Raw genomic sequence first — 21,341 nt, 5'->3', positions numbered from 1 at the left:
GCGGTCAGTTTGGGCACACTGGTGAAAATGACAACATCATAATTTCGATATATATTATATAAAACATACTTTTTTAGTGGTGGTGACTTAATTACTTATTCAAATGATGTACCTACCTAGTAAGCCATTTTAGACGCAGTCAGCGTGTATCTTATTCTATAAAAGGAATATGTAAATTATGTAAATAAAGAAATACAAATAACTATTGATGATAACGCTCTTGTTTGTGTCTTTCTGAGCAGGGTCCGAGAGTGTGAGATCATCTTGATGGCCAGTAAGACACGGGGCAGTCCCTATCCAGCACCTTATCTTGACGACTATGGAGAAACAGACCCTCAGCTTGGGTAAAGTTCATTGTTGTGAATTTTTACTCCAGCTCCTTGCAATAGAGTTTGGATGTTTGGTTAATTGTGGAGAAGGGCTGGGCGATTAATAGGCATTTCCTGGATTTCTTCTTTGGGACATGTTTGGATTTTCAGCTTGAGAGCGCCCTCTAGCCTTTGGACGGAGATTTACTGCTTATCACAGAACTGTGCTTTAATTTCGATTAATTGTGCTGCCCTATTTTGGAGAGCCATTTCTGCATATGGTGAAAAATATATATACACACACACACACACACACACACACACACACACACTGTTGGGAACGTTACTTTAAAAAAGTAATTAGTTATAGTTACTCACTACTTCTTCCAAAAAGTAACTGAGTTAGTAATTGAATTACTCTATAATAAAAGTAACTATATATATATATATATATATATATATATATATATATATATATATATATATATATACATATATATATATATATATATATATATATATATATATATATATATATATATATATAAATGTATAATATATATATATATATATAAATGTATAATATATATATATATATATAAATGTATAATATATATATATATATATATAAATGTATAATATATATATATATATATATATAAATGTATAATATATATATATATATATATATATATATATATATATATATATATATATATATATATATATATATATATATATATATTATTTTATTTTTATTTTTTTTGCAGTTTTCACAAGTCAGTTGAAATGAGTAGAACAGACAGGTGTTCATACATAACTTTGACTTTTGTCAAAATTACTGTTCCACTGATTGGGTGGGTAAGGGAAACATAATTCACATCCAAAACATAAAGATATCAAATATGATCAAAATCATCATCAAACACGTGCCTTGTCAGTTTATTCTGGATTATCAATAATGCTGAGCTGTATTTGTCTGTGCTTTGCTAGGCGTGGGAACCCGCTGCACTTGTGTCCAGAGCGATACCGCAAGTTGCTTCATATGTGGCAGCAGCACTGCGTCCTGGAGGAAATCTCTCGCAGTCTGGAGGTCCTCAATGTCATGTTCCCCTTTGAGTGGCAGATGCTTTGAGCTCCGAGAATGCCAGAGGAAGCGCAAGACACGCCGACTGTAAGGAGTAATAAACTCCCTCACTTCTCTATGTACTGCTGTCCGTGTTTTCCAGCAGCCAGTGCATCATGGGTAGTCACACTAAACAGCCCCGTAGAAGATATTAAAGAACAGAACGTGTTCTCTTGGTTATGTCTTTATTTATCTAGCTTGGGTTGCAGATCTACGCTCATTTTAGCACTGCAGCTCTTTCTTTTCGCTCATTGTGGTGTTTTGCATTTGTTTTCAGGGTGTAAAGATTTAATGCAGGGCTTGTGTCTCTACAAAACGCAAACAGTTTTTTTGTTTTTCTTTTTTTTTGTTTGCCTATGTGAAATATTTGTTCTGTCACCTTGCCACAGCCTTCTATGTGAGAATTGTATTCATTTGACCATAATATATCTGTGTACTGCTTTATTATGTAAAGCTGCCCTCAACATTAAAAAAAAAAGTATATTCAGTGTTTCTGATTAAAAAGTGGTTTTGCAAATTATGTTCTCAGGTGACTCTCACAAAAACATGCCTGGGTCACCTGCTATGCCTAAACAATAAGTCATATTTTTCATAAAAATTGTTTTTCATTAACTTTTCGTTTTCTTTTAAAATTATCATTATTAGTACAATAAAATTACTCTATACTTTTTTTTTTTTTTTTTATTAAATCAGCATGAAAACCAAAAAGACAACAAACATAATAACACAAAAAAATCGTAAAATTAATATATATTTTTTTCTTACAGTGACAATGAGATTTGTTACAGTAATGAATTTGGGAGAAAATAATCTTGATGCAAATTATGTTAATATTTCTAATAATAGACATCATTTATACGTTTTTTATTTTTATTTTTTATTTTTATGGGTGAAATATCAACCAGGCATATTCTTGACAGGCTTCATGAGGTTCACTCACTGTGGGTCTCATATGAACATGTAAATAAACAATAATGTATAATTAGATGATGCTATTTTACTATTAAGAACACAGCTGTGATTTAAATTAGGAAACCAAGTGTCAGTCACATACTGTATAATCACATGCAACCTTGTAAAATCCAGTATAATCCACTTGTCAATATATACTAACTCAACACAAGTGCTTTATTTGAGCGTCAGTCAAAGTCCAGATATCTTTTTTCTGTTTTTTTGTCCTCCACTCATGATCTGGTTCAGGATATAAGAGCTTTTCATTTGCACTTGGCTTCAAACTTCTTATGTACATGAAATAAACTACAGAGTGACATCACTATTCTGATGGATCTCTTTCACCTCTCATTCTGTGGTCCTGTCAAATCACTGTGTTCACCAATTACCTGGACTTGATCATTTATTCAGGTTCTAAAATTATTTTAATCATTTCCAAACTATAACTGATGGGTGTTTCTGTTAGATATTAAAAACACAAATAAGAACTGCTTCTCTTGTGTGTATGTTTTGAGATTTCTGTGTAATTCATGTAGGCATCAATGCAACTTTGATCGTATGCAGATCAGCATATTAGAACGCGTAATAACTGCTGAATATTCACATATGTATTCATACAAAAGTCTACTAGTTAAAGTGGTGTTTTTTTAAAACAAACACAACTGATAAGATATCATAACAATTATTTATGTATATCTATCTATCTATCTATCTATATATAGATAGATAGATAGATAGATAGATATAGATATAATTTTAAAAAATATATTTTATCAGTTGTGTTTGTTTGAAAAAAGCACCACTTTAACTAGTAAACATTCGTATAATGAAATATGATCAGCACCCATTTCTATAATGCATTATGCTCTTTAAAGCTGTAACCATGAAAGGATATTAGAGCTGATTTAATATAATACATTACATATAATGTTACATTACATACATTACATATAGTGTTCCGGTAGCTCAATTGGTAAAGCAAGGTTGGGGGTTTGATTCCCGGGAACAGATGATAAGTAAAAATTTATAGCCTGAATGCACTGTAAGTCGCTTTGGATAAAAGCATCTGCTTAATGCATACATTTAAATTTAACAATGCATGTGTATAATAAGGCACTGCTATACCTTTACAGTGCATTCTGTATACATGCTTCAGATTCAGTTACCCCAGAATTTTCAAATCAGTTTGTTCCTTTAGGATGCGTTATCTGGCTTTACTTATAACAATAACATATCAATGATTAAGTTTTTTCTTTTTTATTGGCATATGGTTCCATAAAGAACCTTTGACATATAAGGAACCTTTCAGTGGTCCTTCGTTGTCCTTTAAATGTTCTTTAGATTTTTATGTTAAGTAATGTTCTTCACAAATAATCGGTTCTTTCAAGAACTTTACACTGAAACGTTCTTTGGAACAGTAATGGGGGAAGAATAATTCAATAAGGCAAGTGATTCAATGAACGTTAGTACACTTGAAAGCACACTTTAAGCCCTTTATTAATGTATTTATTAAATGTACATGTTGCTTTTATTGTCATTACATATTCATGATATATTTTAGACACGGGTCTGGTTTGTATAAAAAAAATAAAAACATTTTTTGGAAAATGTGTTTATAGAGGCAGTTGGTATCATGTTTTCAACTGTGATTACGATACCTGGCTTTAGGCATGAGACCAAGGCATGAGATAAGAATTTTTGCTGGCTTGTAATGGGTAAGCTGACAGTTTGACTTCATGTAAATATTGATAGAGAGAGAGAGCAATCATATGTAGTTCGATTTCACAGATATAGACTAAAATGACTAATGAACATCCTAATGAAACAGTGAAGCTCTAAATAATTCCAGTGATAGCTAGCAGGCCTACTCTCCAGTAATCACATGATTCACACGCGAATCTAAAACACAAAATAATTGAACGGTTGTATTCTTAATGAGAGGCATGTTATACATATTAAAAAAAAGGCCCCATGATGCTTTGCCTTTTGTGTTAAAACAGTAGGCTACTTGGTTTAGTTCTTAAGTGTTAATTTACAACAGACCTCAAGTATGTTGTGTGTTGTAATATCACTCTGTTCTTGCTTTACAATGCCATGCCAATTTTTACTGAATCATCATTTCTAGTCATCTTCTGTGGCTTGTAATGTAATGTTTCTGGCCAAAAGGAGCATTCTGAAGACCTAACTGGGCATTGGAAGAGGCTTTGGAGGCACATTGTCTGGACCATAGTGTGCTGTAGGTGGTTTGTCAAGGTTTGGATCTCCATTGCTTGATATGTTGATCTGATTGAACTTGCCCAGGTGTTTGATGATGTTGAGGTTAGAGCGAGCCGTCTCCACAAAGCTGTTCTCCAGGAGCCACCCGTCTGACTCACACTCAGGGTCCCCCTGCCGCAGCACGTTCTCCAGAGACGTTTGGAGGTAACGGACCCCCGTTAACACAGAGAGCTGTGAGAGAAGAAATCGATGCCTTACTCCTGAGCTGGTTTTCACTCATCGCAAACACATTTAGACAAAACAATTCTTACTGAAGCTTCACGTCATCCTTGTAAGCAGTCATGTGCTTTACATAGGACACTGAGGGATTGGAGTGACTGGTGCATAGAACAGATTATAAAGTGAAATCAGATTAGGTCACGCAACCGGAGCAGATTTTTAAAAAGATAGTGAGTTGCCCCTTACTTTTTATTAGTGTAGCGTTTCCTAGTACAAAAAAAGATAAGTAGCTTAAATTTTAGATACAGTTTTTTGTTCCACAGGTGAATATGTTTCCAAACGAAGCAAAAGTAGAAAGAACCCTGCACGTTCCAGTGTGAATAATTCAGTGACTTCCTCATAAAGAGGGCCACTTCTATCCACCTACCACTGCTTTTCAACTGCCAGCATCTGTGGAACACAGCTAAGCCAAAGCGTCTGTTAAATCACTATGTGAATGTTTTCATATTTGCATATTCGAGGCAATAAATATACTAGTATGCTGCGCAGTTAAGGAACTAATTTACAATTATACATAATATCTAATTTAGTTTAAGAAATCCATGGTCATATTTACGTGTTTAAGACATCATATAGCATTAATCTAATTTATAGGTTCTCTAATATGGCAATGAATAGAGTACCTATTAAAAAAAAAAAATTATGGCTATTAATAACTAATATGACGACCGAATGTTAGAGTACTATATAGTAGGCTACTTAATTCAATACTTCCCTACCTATTGCTGAAGCAATAGACACAACCAACCTCAAAGAGCCAGATGATCAGAACCGTGAGGCCGACAGAATGCATGATGTTGGTGTAATAGTCTCGCAGAGCCTGACGACATCCTCTCGTCCACAGGTTCAGCTCCTCTGTCTGGAAGTCGTAATTAAAGTGGGCGGAGTTATTGGTGATTTGGTGCTGAATGCATGGCCGAGGAGAGTTGACACTGCAGCAGCTGAAGGGAACTCCGTCCATGAGGTACTTTCCCTCAACGTTGCTTCGCAGACGACTAGTGAGAAAATGCAGCTATTGATTATATTATTACTTCACCAAAATCAGAAGACATTTAGAAGACAATCAGAATATATATATATATATATATATATATATATATATATATATATATATATATATATATATATATATATATATATATATATATATATATATACATACTTGTAAGACCCTAAATGGATTAGCTCCATCATATTTATCTGAGCTCCTTCAGGTCTATAAGCCACTTAGGTGTTTAAGGTCTGCAGACAAAGGGGCTTTGCTTGTTGCGAGGACGAAATTTAAGAGAAGGGGTGAAAGGGCCTTTGCTGTAGCTGCCCCTTAGTTATGGAACAACTTCATATCAGATCTGCTCCTACATACACTTCCTCTCTATAGCCTTTGCGAGTGTAGAAGAATGAGTTTTATGTTTTTATGGTTGTGTGTGTCGTTGTTTTATGATGTGATCTTTCCCTTAATAAAATGTTTTATTAATGTCTGCATAGCACTTTGGTGCAACTCCTTGTTGTTTAGAAAGTGCTTTAGAAATAAATGAACTGAACTGAACTGAGATTTAAATAACTATTCTTCCAGACCCAACTTACTCTACCACTTCCCGTTGAGACATATCCAAATATCGGTTGCTGACCCACTGGATCTGGAACCAATCTCTGTAGCCCTCGTTCCCACAGCATTGGAACTGGATCTGGAGCTGGTCCACTGTGCGCTTCAAGAAGCAGCGGCCTGGTGTGTCTGTGTCCTTATAGTGACGCATAGCATCACGTAGCCCCAGTGTTAGCGCTTCCTCCAGCTGTCCGTGCATGCTGTAGCACATCAGTGCACCCACGAGCACGCTCAGAGTGAAGAAAAACGTGCAAATGATGTACGGGAGCATCACCAACTTCCAGCGTAGGAATTTGTTGGTGTCCACACAGTCATAGCAGATCTTTCCTCCCAAAAAGTTAATCAGGCAAGCTATAAGTCCCACGGCAATTAACATGTTTGGCACGGATTGGAGCTGACTCTCAGCCATTAGATCCTGCCGCTTGTTAATTTCAACTTTTAGAAAGATGCCCAAGCTAAAGAGAATGATGCCTGTTGCAACGGATATCCAGTTTAGTACCCACAAAACCTGGGCCAGTTTGTCTCTCTTGGTTTTGGTAAATTTTATTGGCAGCACAGCCATCTTACCACTGTTTCAGAGAACCTTTGATTTAATTGATCTTGTGGAAGTCTACTAAAGTTACTAGTACAAAAGATAAACTAAATTAGTTTTAGATGTAAGTCAATGAGGTGTACAAGGTTACTATGGAAGATAACATGAATGGACTTCTTAGCAATTAGCTTCTTAAGCTAACTTAGTGAGTGTCAATCAATGGAAAGACCTTGAAAACAATCTCCAAAAGGTATTCATGGAGCTTATTCATTTCAATTGTGAGAAAAACTGGATATCAATGAAAATTTACTTTAATTGACTTATAAAAAGGAGCTTTTGGGGAAATCTAAACCATTCTGGTTCCGTCAAACTGTTTGGTGAGGCCATGTGAGGTCCTTTACAAACACAGTAAAACTGAAATTATTTCCAGTTTTGCAAATGTATACCTAAGAGGACAAAAAGAGAGGGAAAAGTACTTAGCAAGAAAAGTACTTGAGAAAAACACGATTGCATAAATTTGAGTCTGATAAAAATAGAAGGAAACAGACTCAGTCATATTAAAAGAAATGAATCCAGTTCATTTAGGTCTTTCAGTATGCTTCATTCTTAGGTTAGTGTTGTACCGTTTTTATCATGCAAATATTTTTAGCCATTTAAAAAGCCAATAATAGTCCTGTTCTGAGTGTGGAAAGCTCAAAATAGGTAAAACTAAATAAGTTCATCTGGACAAACAGCCACATGGCTTGTTCTTAACCAGGCATGTTGAATAAGATGATCCCAGCATAAGGGTATAGTAATAAACAGCTTATTACTCACCCATCCATGCCGATCCATCACTCAATAGCATCCCGCCCTGTTCCAAGTGATTCTTCTCTTGGTCTCCATCAGATGCCTTACATTTTTGTGAAACAATCTGAAGGCATTGTTTGCTGATGAAAACTGATATGTGTTAGTGTCTACCGCAGACTCAGCTCTGACCTCTCTCATAATTCCTTCTAATCAGTAAACAGCCCGGGTGGATTTGGAAGAGTACCTTCTGCCACCAGCACAAATCTCACTGACTGGGATGTGTGTTTGTGTGTGTGTGTGTGTGTGTGTGTGTAAGCTAGAGAATGAAGAAGGGGAAAGAGCTACTAAAAGTCATATAGTTTAATTGTTGAATCATTATTGTGTTAGATTACACATTCTTTTAATGTATTTTGATTAGTTTTTAATGATCCAAAAATAACCTCTGTTTATCAATTTGCACTGGCTACCAATAGCTGCTCACACAAAATTCAAGGCATGCCTACAAAACCACCACTGGCTCCGCACCCCTTTACCTAAATTCATTACTTCAGACTTATGTGCCTCTAGAAGGTTATATTGTGCCGTCTCAAAGAGGCACAGATCTCATTCACAGACTTTTTCATTAACTGTTCTCTCCTGCTGAAATGACCTGCCCAACTGAAACCGAACAAGTGAGCCATCTTCAAGATTAAAAACGTTTGCTTTCATTGCTTTGTTTGCTTTCATTTTCCTTACTTGTACAGTAAGTTGCTTTGGATAAAAGTGTCTGCTAAATTATTAAATGTAATGCAATTTACCTTTTACATATCCTATTTAAATACTAATATTAAATATTTTACTTAGTTACATAATGTACTTTGACTAAGTAATTTCTTTTAAAATAAGATTTTAAATCAATCATTCAGTAAATCAATAAATAACATTGGGATTAAATTTGCCCTTTCTACTAAAACAAAGGTAATATTTATGTGTGCTAAAACCATGTGACCTACATCAAACACAATCTAATGCCTCACACAGTCTGCACCAGACAGACCCCTATCTTATCTTCTAAAATTAAATATAAATATTTGGAAAAAAATCAAATAAATTAATAAATAAAAAACTAAACATGTAACAAGTATGTTAAATAAATAAATAAAACCCAATAATAAAAAAAAACAAAAACAAAAAAAACAATGTCAAAACAAAACAAAATCAATGGCAAAGTAGAACAAAGCTACAACAACAACAGCAAAAGCAAAAAACAAATAAAATAAATAAAAACAAAGGCAAGACATAACAAAACAAAAAAGTACAGGTAAGTCTTTTTGCACTTCAAATATATATATATATATATATATATATATATATATATATATATATATATATATATATATATATATATATATATATATATATATATATATATATATATATATTACTATACATTGCAATTCCCATTTATAAGTAAACAGTCTTGTGACTAATAAGGCTGTTTGCTGTCATAAACCATGGGATTCTTTATATGAATGACTCCTGTTTAAATATGCATATTTTATGTAATTCTACATGCACTGTCAGCCAATGAAGTCCAAAGGATTATTCAAGACTAAAGGGGATTGAGTCAGGGGAAAGCACATACAAACCAGTCAGCAGATCTGAAGGCAGGGCTCCCATATAGGACCACTAGTAAAAAAAAAGCATGGTCCTATATTACATTTTTCACAATTTTTTTTTTGAAGCGGCCTTGTTCTGTTAGTAATGGTTACCACAGTGTTTATGAGTATGGACCAAAGCATGGACAACTTACTGTACAGATGAATGAATGACTGTTACAAGATGACTATTTAACATTTAATTTAACATTTAAATACATAGTCACAAGGTAAAACACCACAAATGATTGTTTTTATGTTCTCAGTTGAATATGTTTCAACCAAGGCCTTGTTTGTAAGGCTAAGATTTCTGTTATTGGATAGTTGATGTCTTTAATGTTTCTTGAAATGTTCTTTATGGAATATAAGGATGATGTTTAACACAGAATTCTCGTGGAATAAAGCTTTAACAGACAACATTGTCAAAGGCCTTATTGGCTGAATACGAGACCTCTATAATGAAGGTAAGACTTCAATGTTGTACCTGAGCATACTTTCAGTCCAATGTAGATTACAATGATGGGACATATATGTGCTGTTTCTCTTTGGGTGAAAGGGATGCGAGTGAACGTGTGGCCAGTTTTAACTGCTGACTTCAGAGGTCAACAGAACTGGCCAAGAAAGAGCTGTTAATGTTCTGTAAGTGAAATCTTATTAGAGATTGAGGTTTACCGTTTTAGTTTGGGGTATTCAGATGAAGCTCACCTGGCTCTTATATGATTGAGGATTGTCAAGCAAAATCGATTAAAAAAATTGAGTGAACTAAACAAGGAATGGACTGAGGCTGGGGTCAAAGCATCAAGAGCCACCACACACAGACGTGTCAAGGAATTTGCTGAACCACAGACACAAACTTCAGAGGCGTCTTACCTGGGCTAAGGAGAAGAAGAATTGGATTGTTGCCCAGTGGTCCAAAGCCCTCTTTTCAGATGAGAGCAAGTTTTGTATTTCATTTGGAAACCAAGGTCCTAGAGTCTGGAGGAAGGCTGGAGAAGCTCATAGCCCAAGTTGCTTGAAGTCCAATGTAAACTATGTGATTTGACTGTGAGGGTGATGGTCATGAAGGACAAACCCTCCATCCAGCTATAGTCATAGTTTTTTCTATCCATCCACAAATGAGGAGATGTGTGATTCACCGCCAGTGTTCTCCTCTCCCTCCACATCTCCTGACAGCATGGAGACCTCTTCGCCATCTGCTGTCTGCTCTGAAGCTCCATCTGCACAGGAACCCATCCTCCTGAAGCAGAACTCTTCTGCTGTGCCTGAAGAAGAGGACAAACACGTCACATATGTCCATAAGGTAACTGAGACTTTATTTTATAATTCAGATTCAAAATGTGAACTCAAGCATAGCGTTAGTTCTGGCAGGTCACGACAATCAAGCTCGAATCAGCTGGCTTTCAGCTCGGGGGGGATCACTGTTCTCCCTGCTCTCACCCATGCTATGCTGCATGGATGCACAGTGAGTTCTTGCCCAGAACAGAACCATACCGCTAATCCAAACTGTATGCTAATTGTCTATCATCTTTGACAATAGAGGTCCTGAAAGTATCTCACAAGTCTTGCGAGACGTTACATCTTGCAATTCTTACTTTTTTCTCCCAATTTTGTATACATTGCGAATTTCTTATTTTTCTTTCTCTAAATTATGAGTGTACATTTTGCAATTCCAGATTTTTTTTCCTCAACAGTAAATTCTTAGTCAACATACAGCTCATAATTCTATTTTTCTCGCAATTCTGAGTTTGCTAAATTCATATTTTTCCTCTAAATTCTGAGTTTACATTACGCAATTTTTATTTTTCTTTAAATTCAGAGTTTACATCTCGCAGTTCTCACCTCTTTCTCACAATTCTGAGTTTACATTATGCAGTTCTTAATTTTTCTTTTATTTATGGGTTTACATCACACAATCATACATTTTTTTTTTAATTATGACTTTTTTCATGCAATTCTTTTTTTTTTTTTCTCGCAATTTGCAATATTTTTTTCAAGCATTTTTTCCCATTTAAATTTTAACCTCACAATTCGGAATTTGTTCCCTCAGTTTGCACCTCGCAATGGTGAATTTTTTTTTATTTTGCATTCTTTTTCTTCTCACAATTGTGAGTTAATATCTCACAATTTCGACTTTTCTTCTTACAACTGAGTTTACACGGTATCTAGTAGTTGTGAGTTTACATCTTGCATGCAGAGAGGAGGTTAGCCACTATTCATCTCACATCAAACCCTCTGAAAAGGTTTATACACAGATATAAACATTCACTTTAATCACATGCTCATCACTGGCTGGAAAAATGTGGCACATGATAATAAACACTAGGTCATTTTACATTACAGTTAAAATGGTCTTAAAGTCGTTATGTTATAATGGGATGATTTCATGTAACTAGAATTGTCATTCAGGTAATTTTGGGATGATTTTGTCAGCTGGTTATGGTTTGAACATTATGTTTTGTATGTTTTATAGTACTGTATAGTCAGGCTGAGTGGTTTGCAAATGTTACTATAACATGATTTCACATTGATGTTGATGTGCTATTTAGCTGTCTGAGGCTCTTGAGCACACTTAACCTTCACCTTAACTGCTACAGTAATGAGGACGGTCCGTCAGTGTGCTCAGTTCCCCAGATCCCGGCGGAGGGTCATAACTTTTTATCACCCAATCATGGCGAGTCAATAACATTTATGACTGGTAGTTTTCTAATCAGTTGAGTTTTTCCTCGTACTTTAGAATCTAGTTAGAGAGGAAGTCTTGTCCCACAGGACAGGTTAATCACAGAAGAGATCACATCTGAATCGTTCCCCCTTCTACAGCAGTGCGGTTAAATTGAGCACAAATGGAGACTTTTTAATTGTATTATTATATATATTTTTTATATATTTTATATATTTATATTTTCTGGAATTTGAGATTTTCTTTTTCACAGAGAAGGTTACTTACTATAAAACAGTGGAGGATGCTGTTAGCATCAAGCCCAAGAATCTGACTGAGGCTGAACAGTGGATCATTTCACCCTGTGAGCCAAAAACAGAGTTTCTTCGTCTGCTGGATTCTGAGACGTCAGGAACCTCCAGCTTTCTGCAGCGGAGTGATGTCTTGACTGTATTGCAGATTTTAGTTTGAAGCGTAGATTGCCAACTTTCCATCATACTCCTCAGATTTTAAATACAGTAAGCATCAATGGCATACCTTATATATTGTAAAAAACAAAAAAAGTTATCTGATCATGTATTGTAGCATCAATAATGTGAATTGGATCAGGTGCACTTTTTTTTCTGTAATTTTTATTTTATTTTTTGATTGGTTGGTTAAGCTGACTGACTGCATTCTTAAAAAATATATTTTTATGTGATATAGGATGAAAAGAAAATATGATATTTTTATAAATATATATTATGAATAATATTCATAAAATTCGGAAGCATCAATCAATGTGATTTGGATTGAGTTGTAAAAAATCTTTATTTGTATGTTTGTTCATTTAATATGAACATCAGCTTTAGTAGTGTTTCTGAAATACCCCGAACTAATAGAATTAATTAAAATGAATTACCAAATGAACAAATGTGATTTGGATTGATTCATTGATATAATTTATTATTTAATTTATTCAATATGAACACCAGGTTTCTTAAAAAAGTGGACTGAATTATTTGTCAGTTTCAACATTTGCATTTATGCATTTAGCAGACACTTTCATCCAGAGTGACTCGCAAAAGAATAATAAAACCAAATGAAAAGTTATTTATTAAATCTATATCAATCTATCTGGTCCATCTGGATAAATCAAACCGCTGATTAATAACCAATCCTCTTAGCTTCCTTCCTCTACAGAAAACTGACATGCCCTGTCCCGTGACGTCCCCAACCTCATGGCCTCGGAAGCTTCTTAGATCCTCCTCCAATCCAAGAGTGGAAAAACGAGAGGTCACACAGGTATGACACGCATATTTATCTACGATTTGTTCAAATCTATATAGAATAAATAAAATACAGCCCAGGCTTCTGACCACGCGATGGCAGTATTGCATCAGGAAAGTGAGCCGATTTTTGCATTGCAGGTGTGCATTGCATAATTATTTCAGCACTATTTTTTCACATAATCAGTATACAAAGGGGCATTTTTGATACAGTATATGACTTATCAGTATTTATTTGACCCTACAATGGTTCCATCATTAATTGTGGCTAAACCAGCACATGCATCTCATTTATTCAAGGACTATGATATTTGTTCTTCTTGGAAATGTTCTTGTGACAAATGAGAATGGTGAAAAACCTCTGTCATAGACATTTAATTACAACCTTTATCAGTTGCTTTTGTCCTACTACTGCATGCACGAGGATATTGATTCTCTTATTCCATCCACATAATTTTACATTTTAAACAGCCACATTATTTTATTTTATTCATTGAATTTAATTTAAGGGTGAACTCTTAGGCTAGTGACCATTAATCAGATCGAGGATGTGGAGTAAACAAACTAAACGAGCTTAAACCAAAAACAAATTGGCATTTTGCACATATGGAAGACAAAGCGAGTGTTGTAACATGGTGAGTTGTAATCATCAGCATATTATAAATTAGTTCAAATTTAGTTATTAAGTAGTAGATCACAATAAATTCATGTAAAAATGTAAAACAAAATGTGTACACAGACAATTATAAATAGAGTTTCTATGCTTCTATGCATTTTTTAAATGATGAATCTGCTGTTCAATGCTATTTTAAGGCAAGGTATTTGAAAACTCAAGATTTTCACTGTTTGCTATTGTTATTTATAAAACACTTGATAATATGATCTCGTCTTGTCCTGTCCAAGTGATCTAACACAGTATCGGTTATTTTATGATGCACATCTGTACAGGTCAGTGACAGTGGCTGCTTTTCAGAAGGCGTCTTTGTAACCAACCGTTTCAAACGTGCACTCATTGCTTCAATGGACTTTCTGGCACTGGCTGTTACTCAAAGGTAAATGGACCCACATACTGTAATTTCCTCGGCTTGTTGCCGTTCCGAGAGAATGGTTTCTTGGCTGCTCTGCGCCTCACAAAACCACTTTGTAGAAAATAGCTGAAGCGTGTACAGTATGTAGTGCTGAATGACTCCTAAACGCTGAGCAAGCAGCTCAGTGGATTTCCTTCTGCACTTTAAAAAGCTTTATGTACAGTATGTACTGTTATGCAGTAAATTTTCCTGTCTTGGATAAAATATAATTAATAATATTAATTTAATTCATTTTCATCTTTGAGTCATGGTTATTGCAATTTTGCCTACTTAAAAAAAGCATATTTAGAAATAAAATAGGTTTCCAAATTATTTCAGACCAAAATGTTTTCTTTTGAAAGCTGTTTTAACTGAATCATAAAGGTTTTCTTATATTTCCAATATGACTTTTCATCCCATTACTCAACTCTGTTATCTATTCTGTCTCTATAACTAACAAAAGCAAGTCCTATCATTATCTAGGAGGTAACATAATTTTTTAGAGGGGCATCAACAAACATGAGAAAGTATCATCAGTGCTTTGATGAATTCTGGGATGTTTTGCAGGTTTAGCTGAATAACTTCAAGCTGGACATGCACACCTTCATGTAAACCTGTTATAGAGATAACTTAAAGTAAGTGCCTGAGCTTGACAGAGTATATCTTTCCTGGAAATACTTCCTTGAATTTACATGCATATTCATTTTTTATACCTCACATGATACACAGGAAAGACTCATGTTTATTTATGCATGTATTCACGAAGCACAGTGTTAAAATTTTATTTTAAAGGAATAATTCAGCCAAAAAGTGTATTGAAAATTAACTCATTATCAGGTAGATGGATGTGTTTCTCCATTTGAAGAGATTTCTGAGAAATGTAGCATTACATCATTGCTCACTAATGGATCCTCGGCAGTGAATGGGTGCCGTCAGAATCCAAAGTCCAAACAGCTTATAAAGACAGCGAATAGCTGTGTGTTTTTAAGAAACAAATCCATCATCAAGATGAATTTGATAAAGGAAAATCAAACTGTTGCTTTTTTTAATTTATTTTTCTTGTCTACAATATGAGCCCTGCCTCTTCCATTAAAACTTTGTCTTGTCTGAATCAGGAGAGAAATAGGACCAGATCAAACACCGTTTACAAGCGAAGACAGAAATAAATATTTCAGTGGATTTTGTTTTGAGAGAACAAGAGTGGGTTGACTTGTTATCAGCTTAATCAGATTAATAATGTTAATTAATAGTGCATTTAAAACGTAAAATATAATTATATAAATACAGAAATGTATGTACATGTAAATATTTGAAAAATGTATAGCCTACTGCATGTGTATGTATTTATATATACATAATAAATATATTGTAAGTTGGCCTAAAAGCCAAATCCATACGTAACTAAATATTCTCCCCTACTCGTATCCGATTTGCTACTGATGAACTAGCTTACTAATTAAAAGTGTTACCCGCTTTTGAGCATTTGCATGGATTAACCTTTCATAAAACTACAGCTAATGAAGTGTAGTGGGTTTCTGGTGCTTTTTCTGAGCTGTATTTCTCCGCTGTGCTGCAGAGTCCGAGTGCGCAGCTGCAGCGAGAGAGAGAGACGCAGAGACAGCACAGCTCAGACAAAATGCCTGTGGATAATTTCATATTCGCGCAATGCATCCTTTATTTTTTAGCCTTCGTCTTTGGCTTTATAGCTATTGTACCTCTATCGGAGAACACGGAGGATTTTCGCGGGAAATGTCTGCTTTTCACGCGGGGGATGTGGCAGAACGAGAACATCACGGTGTCTAAGCAGCGCTTCATCATTGAGGAATGGGGACCACAGTCCTCCTGCAGCTTCAGCACCGCCGTCGGCATCGCGTCGCTCGTCCTGTCCGCCGTGCAAGCCTGGAGGCTGCTGTTCTTCATCTGCAAAGGCCACGATGAGTGAGTGATCGTTTCTTTCATGCTATTTCGATGCTTCGCATGTATTAGACCCGTGACAGTGCAGTGGATGCGATACATGGATGCTGTTATGTCATAGCACAGATGAGCTAGCTACTAAATATTTAGCTTTAAATTCTTTTTTTTATATGGGAAACATTTTTAATAGCAATACACTGTGACAAAATTTGTGATTAAGTAGTTTTATTGGTTTAGAGAAGAATGTGTGACCTAATATAAAGTATGAATCAGCTGGTAGTGGCTATACTGCATAGTTTAGATCTATCTATCTATCTATCTATCTATCTATCTATCTATCTATCTATCTATCTATCTATCATCTATCTATATTTTTGTATCATTTTCAAATCATTCAAAAGGGTTATTTCATACCAAATTCTAAATTATGTAATCATTACTTTTTTATATTTTGTTTCATGGAACACAAAAAGAGATATTATGTGGAATGTCCAAGCTGATTTGATCCCCCATACAATTATATTAAATGGTTATATACTGTACATACATGATTAAAAATAAATAAATAAAAAGTGCACTATACTCCAGGTCTTCTGAAGCTATGTATACTGTATAACACTGTATGTATGCCAAAATATACAAGTTGTAAAGTTATAGTAAATAACTTATCCAATCCTACCCATGCTTGTGTAATCATAATGGCATCAAACATCATGTTCTTACACATCTCATAACCAGTCATGACAAATAAGTTTGAATGAGCAATCATGAATGACATTTATATAGCTCAGAACAGGGTTATTAGTTTACTCAAACTAAAATTAAACTATAAAAACATAATTACTTGCAGTAAAATAAACGTTAACTGCAAGTTGTAAACTTTCAGCAAGTTTTCATTGCAAAATTGCTCATCATAATTTAGCTTAAAGATGTACTAAAATAAACTAAAACTGAAATAAATACTAATAATAGGGACACAATGATTTACTCTACTCACAATGTGATATGACTTTTTTTATTTAACAAAACATTTAAGACAAATTATAAATGAACAGGTGAATTGTCACATATTTGGATGATTTTCAGCTGGCTCAGGGTGCATCGTTAAATCCCTAATTAATAATATAAAAACTACATAGATAATAATACACAGCTTTTTGTGGAATAAATAGTGAATTACTGTCCTTTGTAATTTTATGGAAAAGATCAGCTCAGCACTCTGCAAAATATCTTCTTTAGTGTTCCACAGAAGAAAGAAAACAGCACAGGTTTGGAACAACTGGAGAGTGTAAATGGTGACTTCTGTAAAAATCTCTTTATTATTTAAACAGCTCGATCTTCAATGCCTTCCTGAACCTGCTCATCAGCACGCTGGTAGTGTTTGCTGTGTTCCTGTCCAGCACGATAGTCAGTGTGGGCTTCAATCTATGGTGTGATGCTATCACAGAAGGAGGCAGTATGCCCAGCAGGTAAGCATGATGCTCAGCTATCCCACTATTTCTGCTTCTACACTGTGCATAAAAACACTACAATGTATACAAGAACCTGAAAACAATGACAGCTAGTTGTTTTCAGACTGTATTTATAGCTTGGAAAGAGCCACAATCAATTGGTTAGGTCTTTTTTCCTCTGTCAGAGAGGGTTTGGTGACATTGAAATTAGCCAGAGGCTTTTGGCTCAGTTCACTTCAGTGACTGTCCAAGTTCATTCATGCTTTAGTGTCCACAGACTACTACATTATTTCATCACAAACTATAAATGTGTCTGACGAGCAGCTTTGTCCTTAGTTCTTATGAGCAAAATCTACTTGATAAATGTCTGCGAATCATTTCTAACAGACTGCTGTTGATTTCTAGCTGTGAAGATCTTCAGGACACTGATCTTGAACTAGGGTTGGACAACTCTGCTTTTTATGACCAGTTTGCCATAGCACAGGTTGGTCAATAAAAAAAAAAAAATGTGTGCAATAACTACATTAATGTTTTATATTAATCATTGTGTTGGCTTAAAGGGTTAGTAACTAATTTCATTCCTGCAGCACTTTATCAACCTTCAACATCAGACAACATTCAAACTGTCTTGGATTTTCCTGTTCTAGTTTCTGTTTCACACGGTTTATTACTCTGCTTCCTCTAGTTTGGGTTGTGGGCTGCCTGGCTGTCTTGGCTCGGTATCACCGTCATGGCCTTTCTGAAGGTCTATCATAACTACCGTCAAGAGGATCTGGTCGACAGTTTGATCCACGAGAAAGAGTTCCTACTCGGACGCTCGTCACGCCGGCGCTCTGATGTGGTAGATGAGAAAAGTGGCATGATATGATCAACTCAACGTTTTCAACGCATTGAAATATAGTGTCAAGTAAAATGTGTTCATAAGCTTCAAAATTTGGCTCACTAGGTGGTCTTTCTCAACTTTAGATTGACTGAACCAAATGCTTCTGAATAACATTTTATTTGACATTCGACGATGACTAAGAAAAAGACATTCACATGCACACAATTGTTCGGATGGAGGTCATAGATCGTTTACTCGCAACATTTTTTGATGTTGAGCTTGAAACACAAGACCCTGGACAGAATAAACAGTGAACATCAATAACTTAAAGGGATAGTTCAAGAAAATTTCATTTCTTTTACTACTTCATGTTGTCCCAAACCTGTAAAACTTTCATTCATCACCAAAACACAAAATTAAGATACTTTCAATGAAACCAGAGAGATTTCTATGGAAGCCTTTTTCAACCACAGAATAAATAAATAAAAAGATAATTGCGATGTTTTCTCTCACAATTCAGACTTTATAGAATGGCAAGTTTAAATATAGCAATTGCGAGTTTATATCTCATAACTAACTTTATTTGGCAAATTTTGACATTTTTCGTAGAATTCTGAGTTCATATCTGAGTTAACACCTCGTAATTCTGACTTTTCTAGAATTGCGACATTATTTCTTGCAGTTCCGAGTTTGTAGGCTTTCTCGCAACTTTGACTTAATTCTCACAATACTAAGTTTGTATCTTGCAATTCAAACTTTTTATTAGAATCGCAAGATATAAATGAGCAATCGCAAGTTTTTGAACAGAAGATACAAAGTCGCAATTGCGAAAAAAAAGTTGCTTCCCCGCAAGCTTAGATTTCTGTCCCTTCAATGAAAGTCAATTTCACAATAGCTTTAAAAAGTTCATAACATTGTAAATAATCCATATGCATTGACCAATTTAATCCATGTCTTCTGAAGAGAATTACATAACTTCATATGTGAATTAAAGTGTACATTACGTATTGTAAACATGCTCGAGTCACATGCAAGAACAAACCTCGTTGGTTCTCGTGCATCAGGCAAGCATATTTTTACACCATATGAACTTTTCAAAGCATCAGAGTATTAGCGGAATTAACTTTCCTTGGAGGGATGGAAATTTTGTCAGATTTATAAAAAAAATACCTTCATTTGTGTTTCACGATGACAAATTTGGAATGATGAGGATGTGTAATTTGAGAAAGAATTTTCAATTTTGCGCAAACTATGTCTTTAAGGAAGTGTGCTTAAATAACGTTCTTCTAAATCATGTTTGACATACAATCAACGTCTCGTTGCCAATTATGCTTTTACTCAACCAAAAGATTCTTTCCTTCTAAAGCATATTTAGAGCAGCATTAGAAATGAGCAACAGCTTCCAGTCAGTCTCTATTCCATCACGGCTCTATACATTAGCTGAGGAGTTGGACTTAGTGCATACATAGTAGCTCAGGTAATACTAGTTTAAACACTATTTAAAGTGTGTGTGATCCATGTCTGGTTTTCTTTACAGAAAGAGCACTCCCTTCCAGTACTGCCTCTATGTGTAAGACATATATAATGATGTTTATGACTGTGGTAGTATCCTTATATGTAAAGGGATTGCTCTTGAAAACATGCTTGCATGTGCATACATATTAAAGTATATTAAGTAATTCAGACAGAAGAAATCTAGGCTCTATAAAAATATTGAAGAACTAGTCTTCAGGATTTAACATTTGATGAGATATGACATATTTGGAGGGATAATTTAATGATTTTCTCCATCCAGTTTACTTGCTTTCCTAGAATCACCTACAAAGTTAATGTCGTAGTTCACTATGTTTTGAAATATAGTTGCGCATGCTGAAATTAAATTTGATGTATGTCTTTTTTGGTTCAAGCTTCCTATGATAACTAGTCCTCCTAACCCTAAAGGATTGTGTTTTAGTTTTACTAGTAATTGAGTCGTGATTCTCTGTAACTCTGTAACACACTCAGGCCCACCTTTCTGATTATAAAACATTATGCATAAGATTGTTTTGTGCATCATGTTATTTATTGTGTAATAGTGTGAACATCCCGGCAGCTTCCAACATTATAAGTCTATGGCTTTTATTTAATAAAACCAGTTATAGCAGTATAAACAGCAAATGATGATGAAAATACAAAGCAATTGTTGATTCTTCTGATCATGAAAACAATAAAATTCAGACTTTAAACTATAGTGATGATTTAGAGCTCTTTTTGGTTTATGAATATTTGAAACAAAATAAATGCTGTGCATATACTGCCCAAAAGCACCTCTATTGAATTACACATACAGAAAGATAGAGAATGCCTACTTGTCCTTGGGCGTTTTTATTGCTTCAGCGATCGGCTAGCTTAAAAGTACAAAATAATTAGTATATTTCTGTTTTGTCATCTGAATTCCCCTGAAATGGGTACAGTAAGCAAGTGTGCTAATTATATATTGCATAAATGCAATACGTAGACATACAGTGAACAAAATATCATGATATAATGAAACATTTGTTTTGTGTTTTGTCGTTTTCAGGTGTTTCTATCCAAGTAACTCACAGTGATTTGATGCAGGTCACAGTAGTTTTGTTAATAATCTGTGCACCTTTAATTTTCTTTTCTTAATCAGTTGTATTGAAGGGGATTAAATCAAATGCATATATATTTGGAGTCAGAAAGATTTTTAAAGAAAGCTC

The 21,341-nt window shown here is 34.7% G+C and overlaps 3 protein-coding genes across 5 annotated transcripts in view; 2 read left to right on the top strand and 1 right to left on the bottom strand.

Annotated features, from left to right (window-relative positions):
- Positions 1-2,736, top strand: part of LOC127976172 (E3 ubiquitin-protein ligase UBR1) — a 33,559-nt gene extending 30,823 nt beyond the window's left edge. For all 3 annotated transcript variants that reach the window (XM_052580407.1, XM_052580408.1, XM_052580406.1), the window contains exons 46-47: positions 243-344; positions 1,302-2,736. In XM_052580407.1, coding sequence (XP_052436367.1) covers positions 243-344; positions 1,302-1,443 — 244 coding nt within the window. In that variant the 3' untranslated portion in view covers positions 1,444-2,736. The remainder of the gene's footprint in view (positions 1-242; positions 345-1,301) is intronic.
- Positions 2,737-3,864: 1,128 nt separating this feature from the next.
- LOC127976002 (photoreceptor outer segment membrane glycoprotein 2-like) lies at positions 3,865-8,102 on the bottom strand. Its single transcript, XM_052580098.1, has 4 exons — positions 7,833-8,102; positions 6,466-7,462; positions 5,630-5,876; positions 3,865-4,833 (listed from the first exon to the last, which is right to left on the bottom strand). Exons 2-4 carry the CDS (start codon positions 7,044-7,046, stop codon positions 4,567-4,569), a joined length of 1,095 nt encoding a protein of 364 aa, XP_052436058.1. The 5' UTR covers positions 7,047-7,462; positions 7,833-8,102; the 3' UTR covers positions 3,865-4,566.
- A 7,892-nt stretch (positions 8,103-15,994) lies between these two features.
- Positions 15,995-20,851, top strand: LOC127975877 (transmembrane protein 179). Its single transcript, XM_052579902.1, has 4 exons — positions 15,995-16,371; positions 17,679-17,816; positions 18,204-18,282; positions 18,484-20,851. The coding sequence occupies exons 1-4, from the start codon at positions 16,070-16,072 to the stop codon at positions 18,664-18,666; spliced, it is 702 nt and encodes a 233-aa protein (XP_052435862.1). The 5' UTR covers positions 15,995-16,069; the 3' UTR covers positions 18,667-20,851.
- The last annotated feature ends 490 nt before the right edge of the window (positions 20,852-21,341 follow it).

Source organism: Carassius gibelio, chromosome B17, assembly GCF_023724105.1.
Source record: "Carassius gibelio isolate Cgi1373 ecotype wild population from Czech Republic chromosome B17, carGib1.2-hapl.c, whole genome shotgun sequence".
NCBI classification, from domain to species: Eukaryota; Metazoa; Chordata; class Actinopteri; order Cypriniformes; family Cyprinidae; genus Carassius; species Carassius gibelio.
Note: the sequence above shows the minus strand (reverse complement) of the source record. Positions and strands in the feature narration are given on the sequence as shown.

Coding starts and splice junctions, on each gene's coding strand:
- LOC127976002 (XM_052580098.1), bottom strand. CDS start 7,046: ATGGCTGTGCTGCCAATAAAATTTACCAAAACCAAGAGAGACAAACTG. Junction 5,877..6,465: donor TCTCAACGGGAAGTGGTAGA/GTAAGTTGGGTC, acceptor TTTTCTCACTAG/TCGTCTGCGAAGCAACGTTG. Junction 4,834..5,629: donor TGATCATCTGGCTCTTTGAG/GTTGGTTGTGTC, acceptor CTTCTCTCACAG/CTCTCTGTGTTAACGGGGGT.
- LOC127975877 (XM_052579902.1), top strand. CDS start 16,070: ATGCCTGTGGATAATTTCATATTCGCGCAATGCATCCTTTATTTTTTA. Junction 16,372..17,678: donor ATCTGCAAAGGCCACGATGA/GTGAGTGATCGT, acceptor TTATTTAAACAG/CTCGATCTTCAATGCCTTCC. Junction 17,817..18,203: donor GGAGGCAGTATGCCCAGCAG/GTAAGCATGATG, acceptor GTTGATTTCTAG/CTGTGAAGATCTTCAGGACA.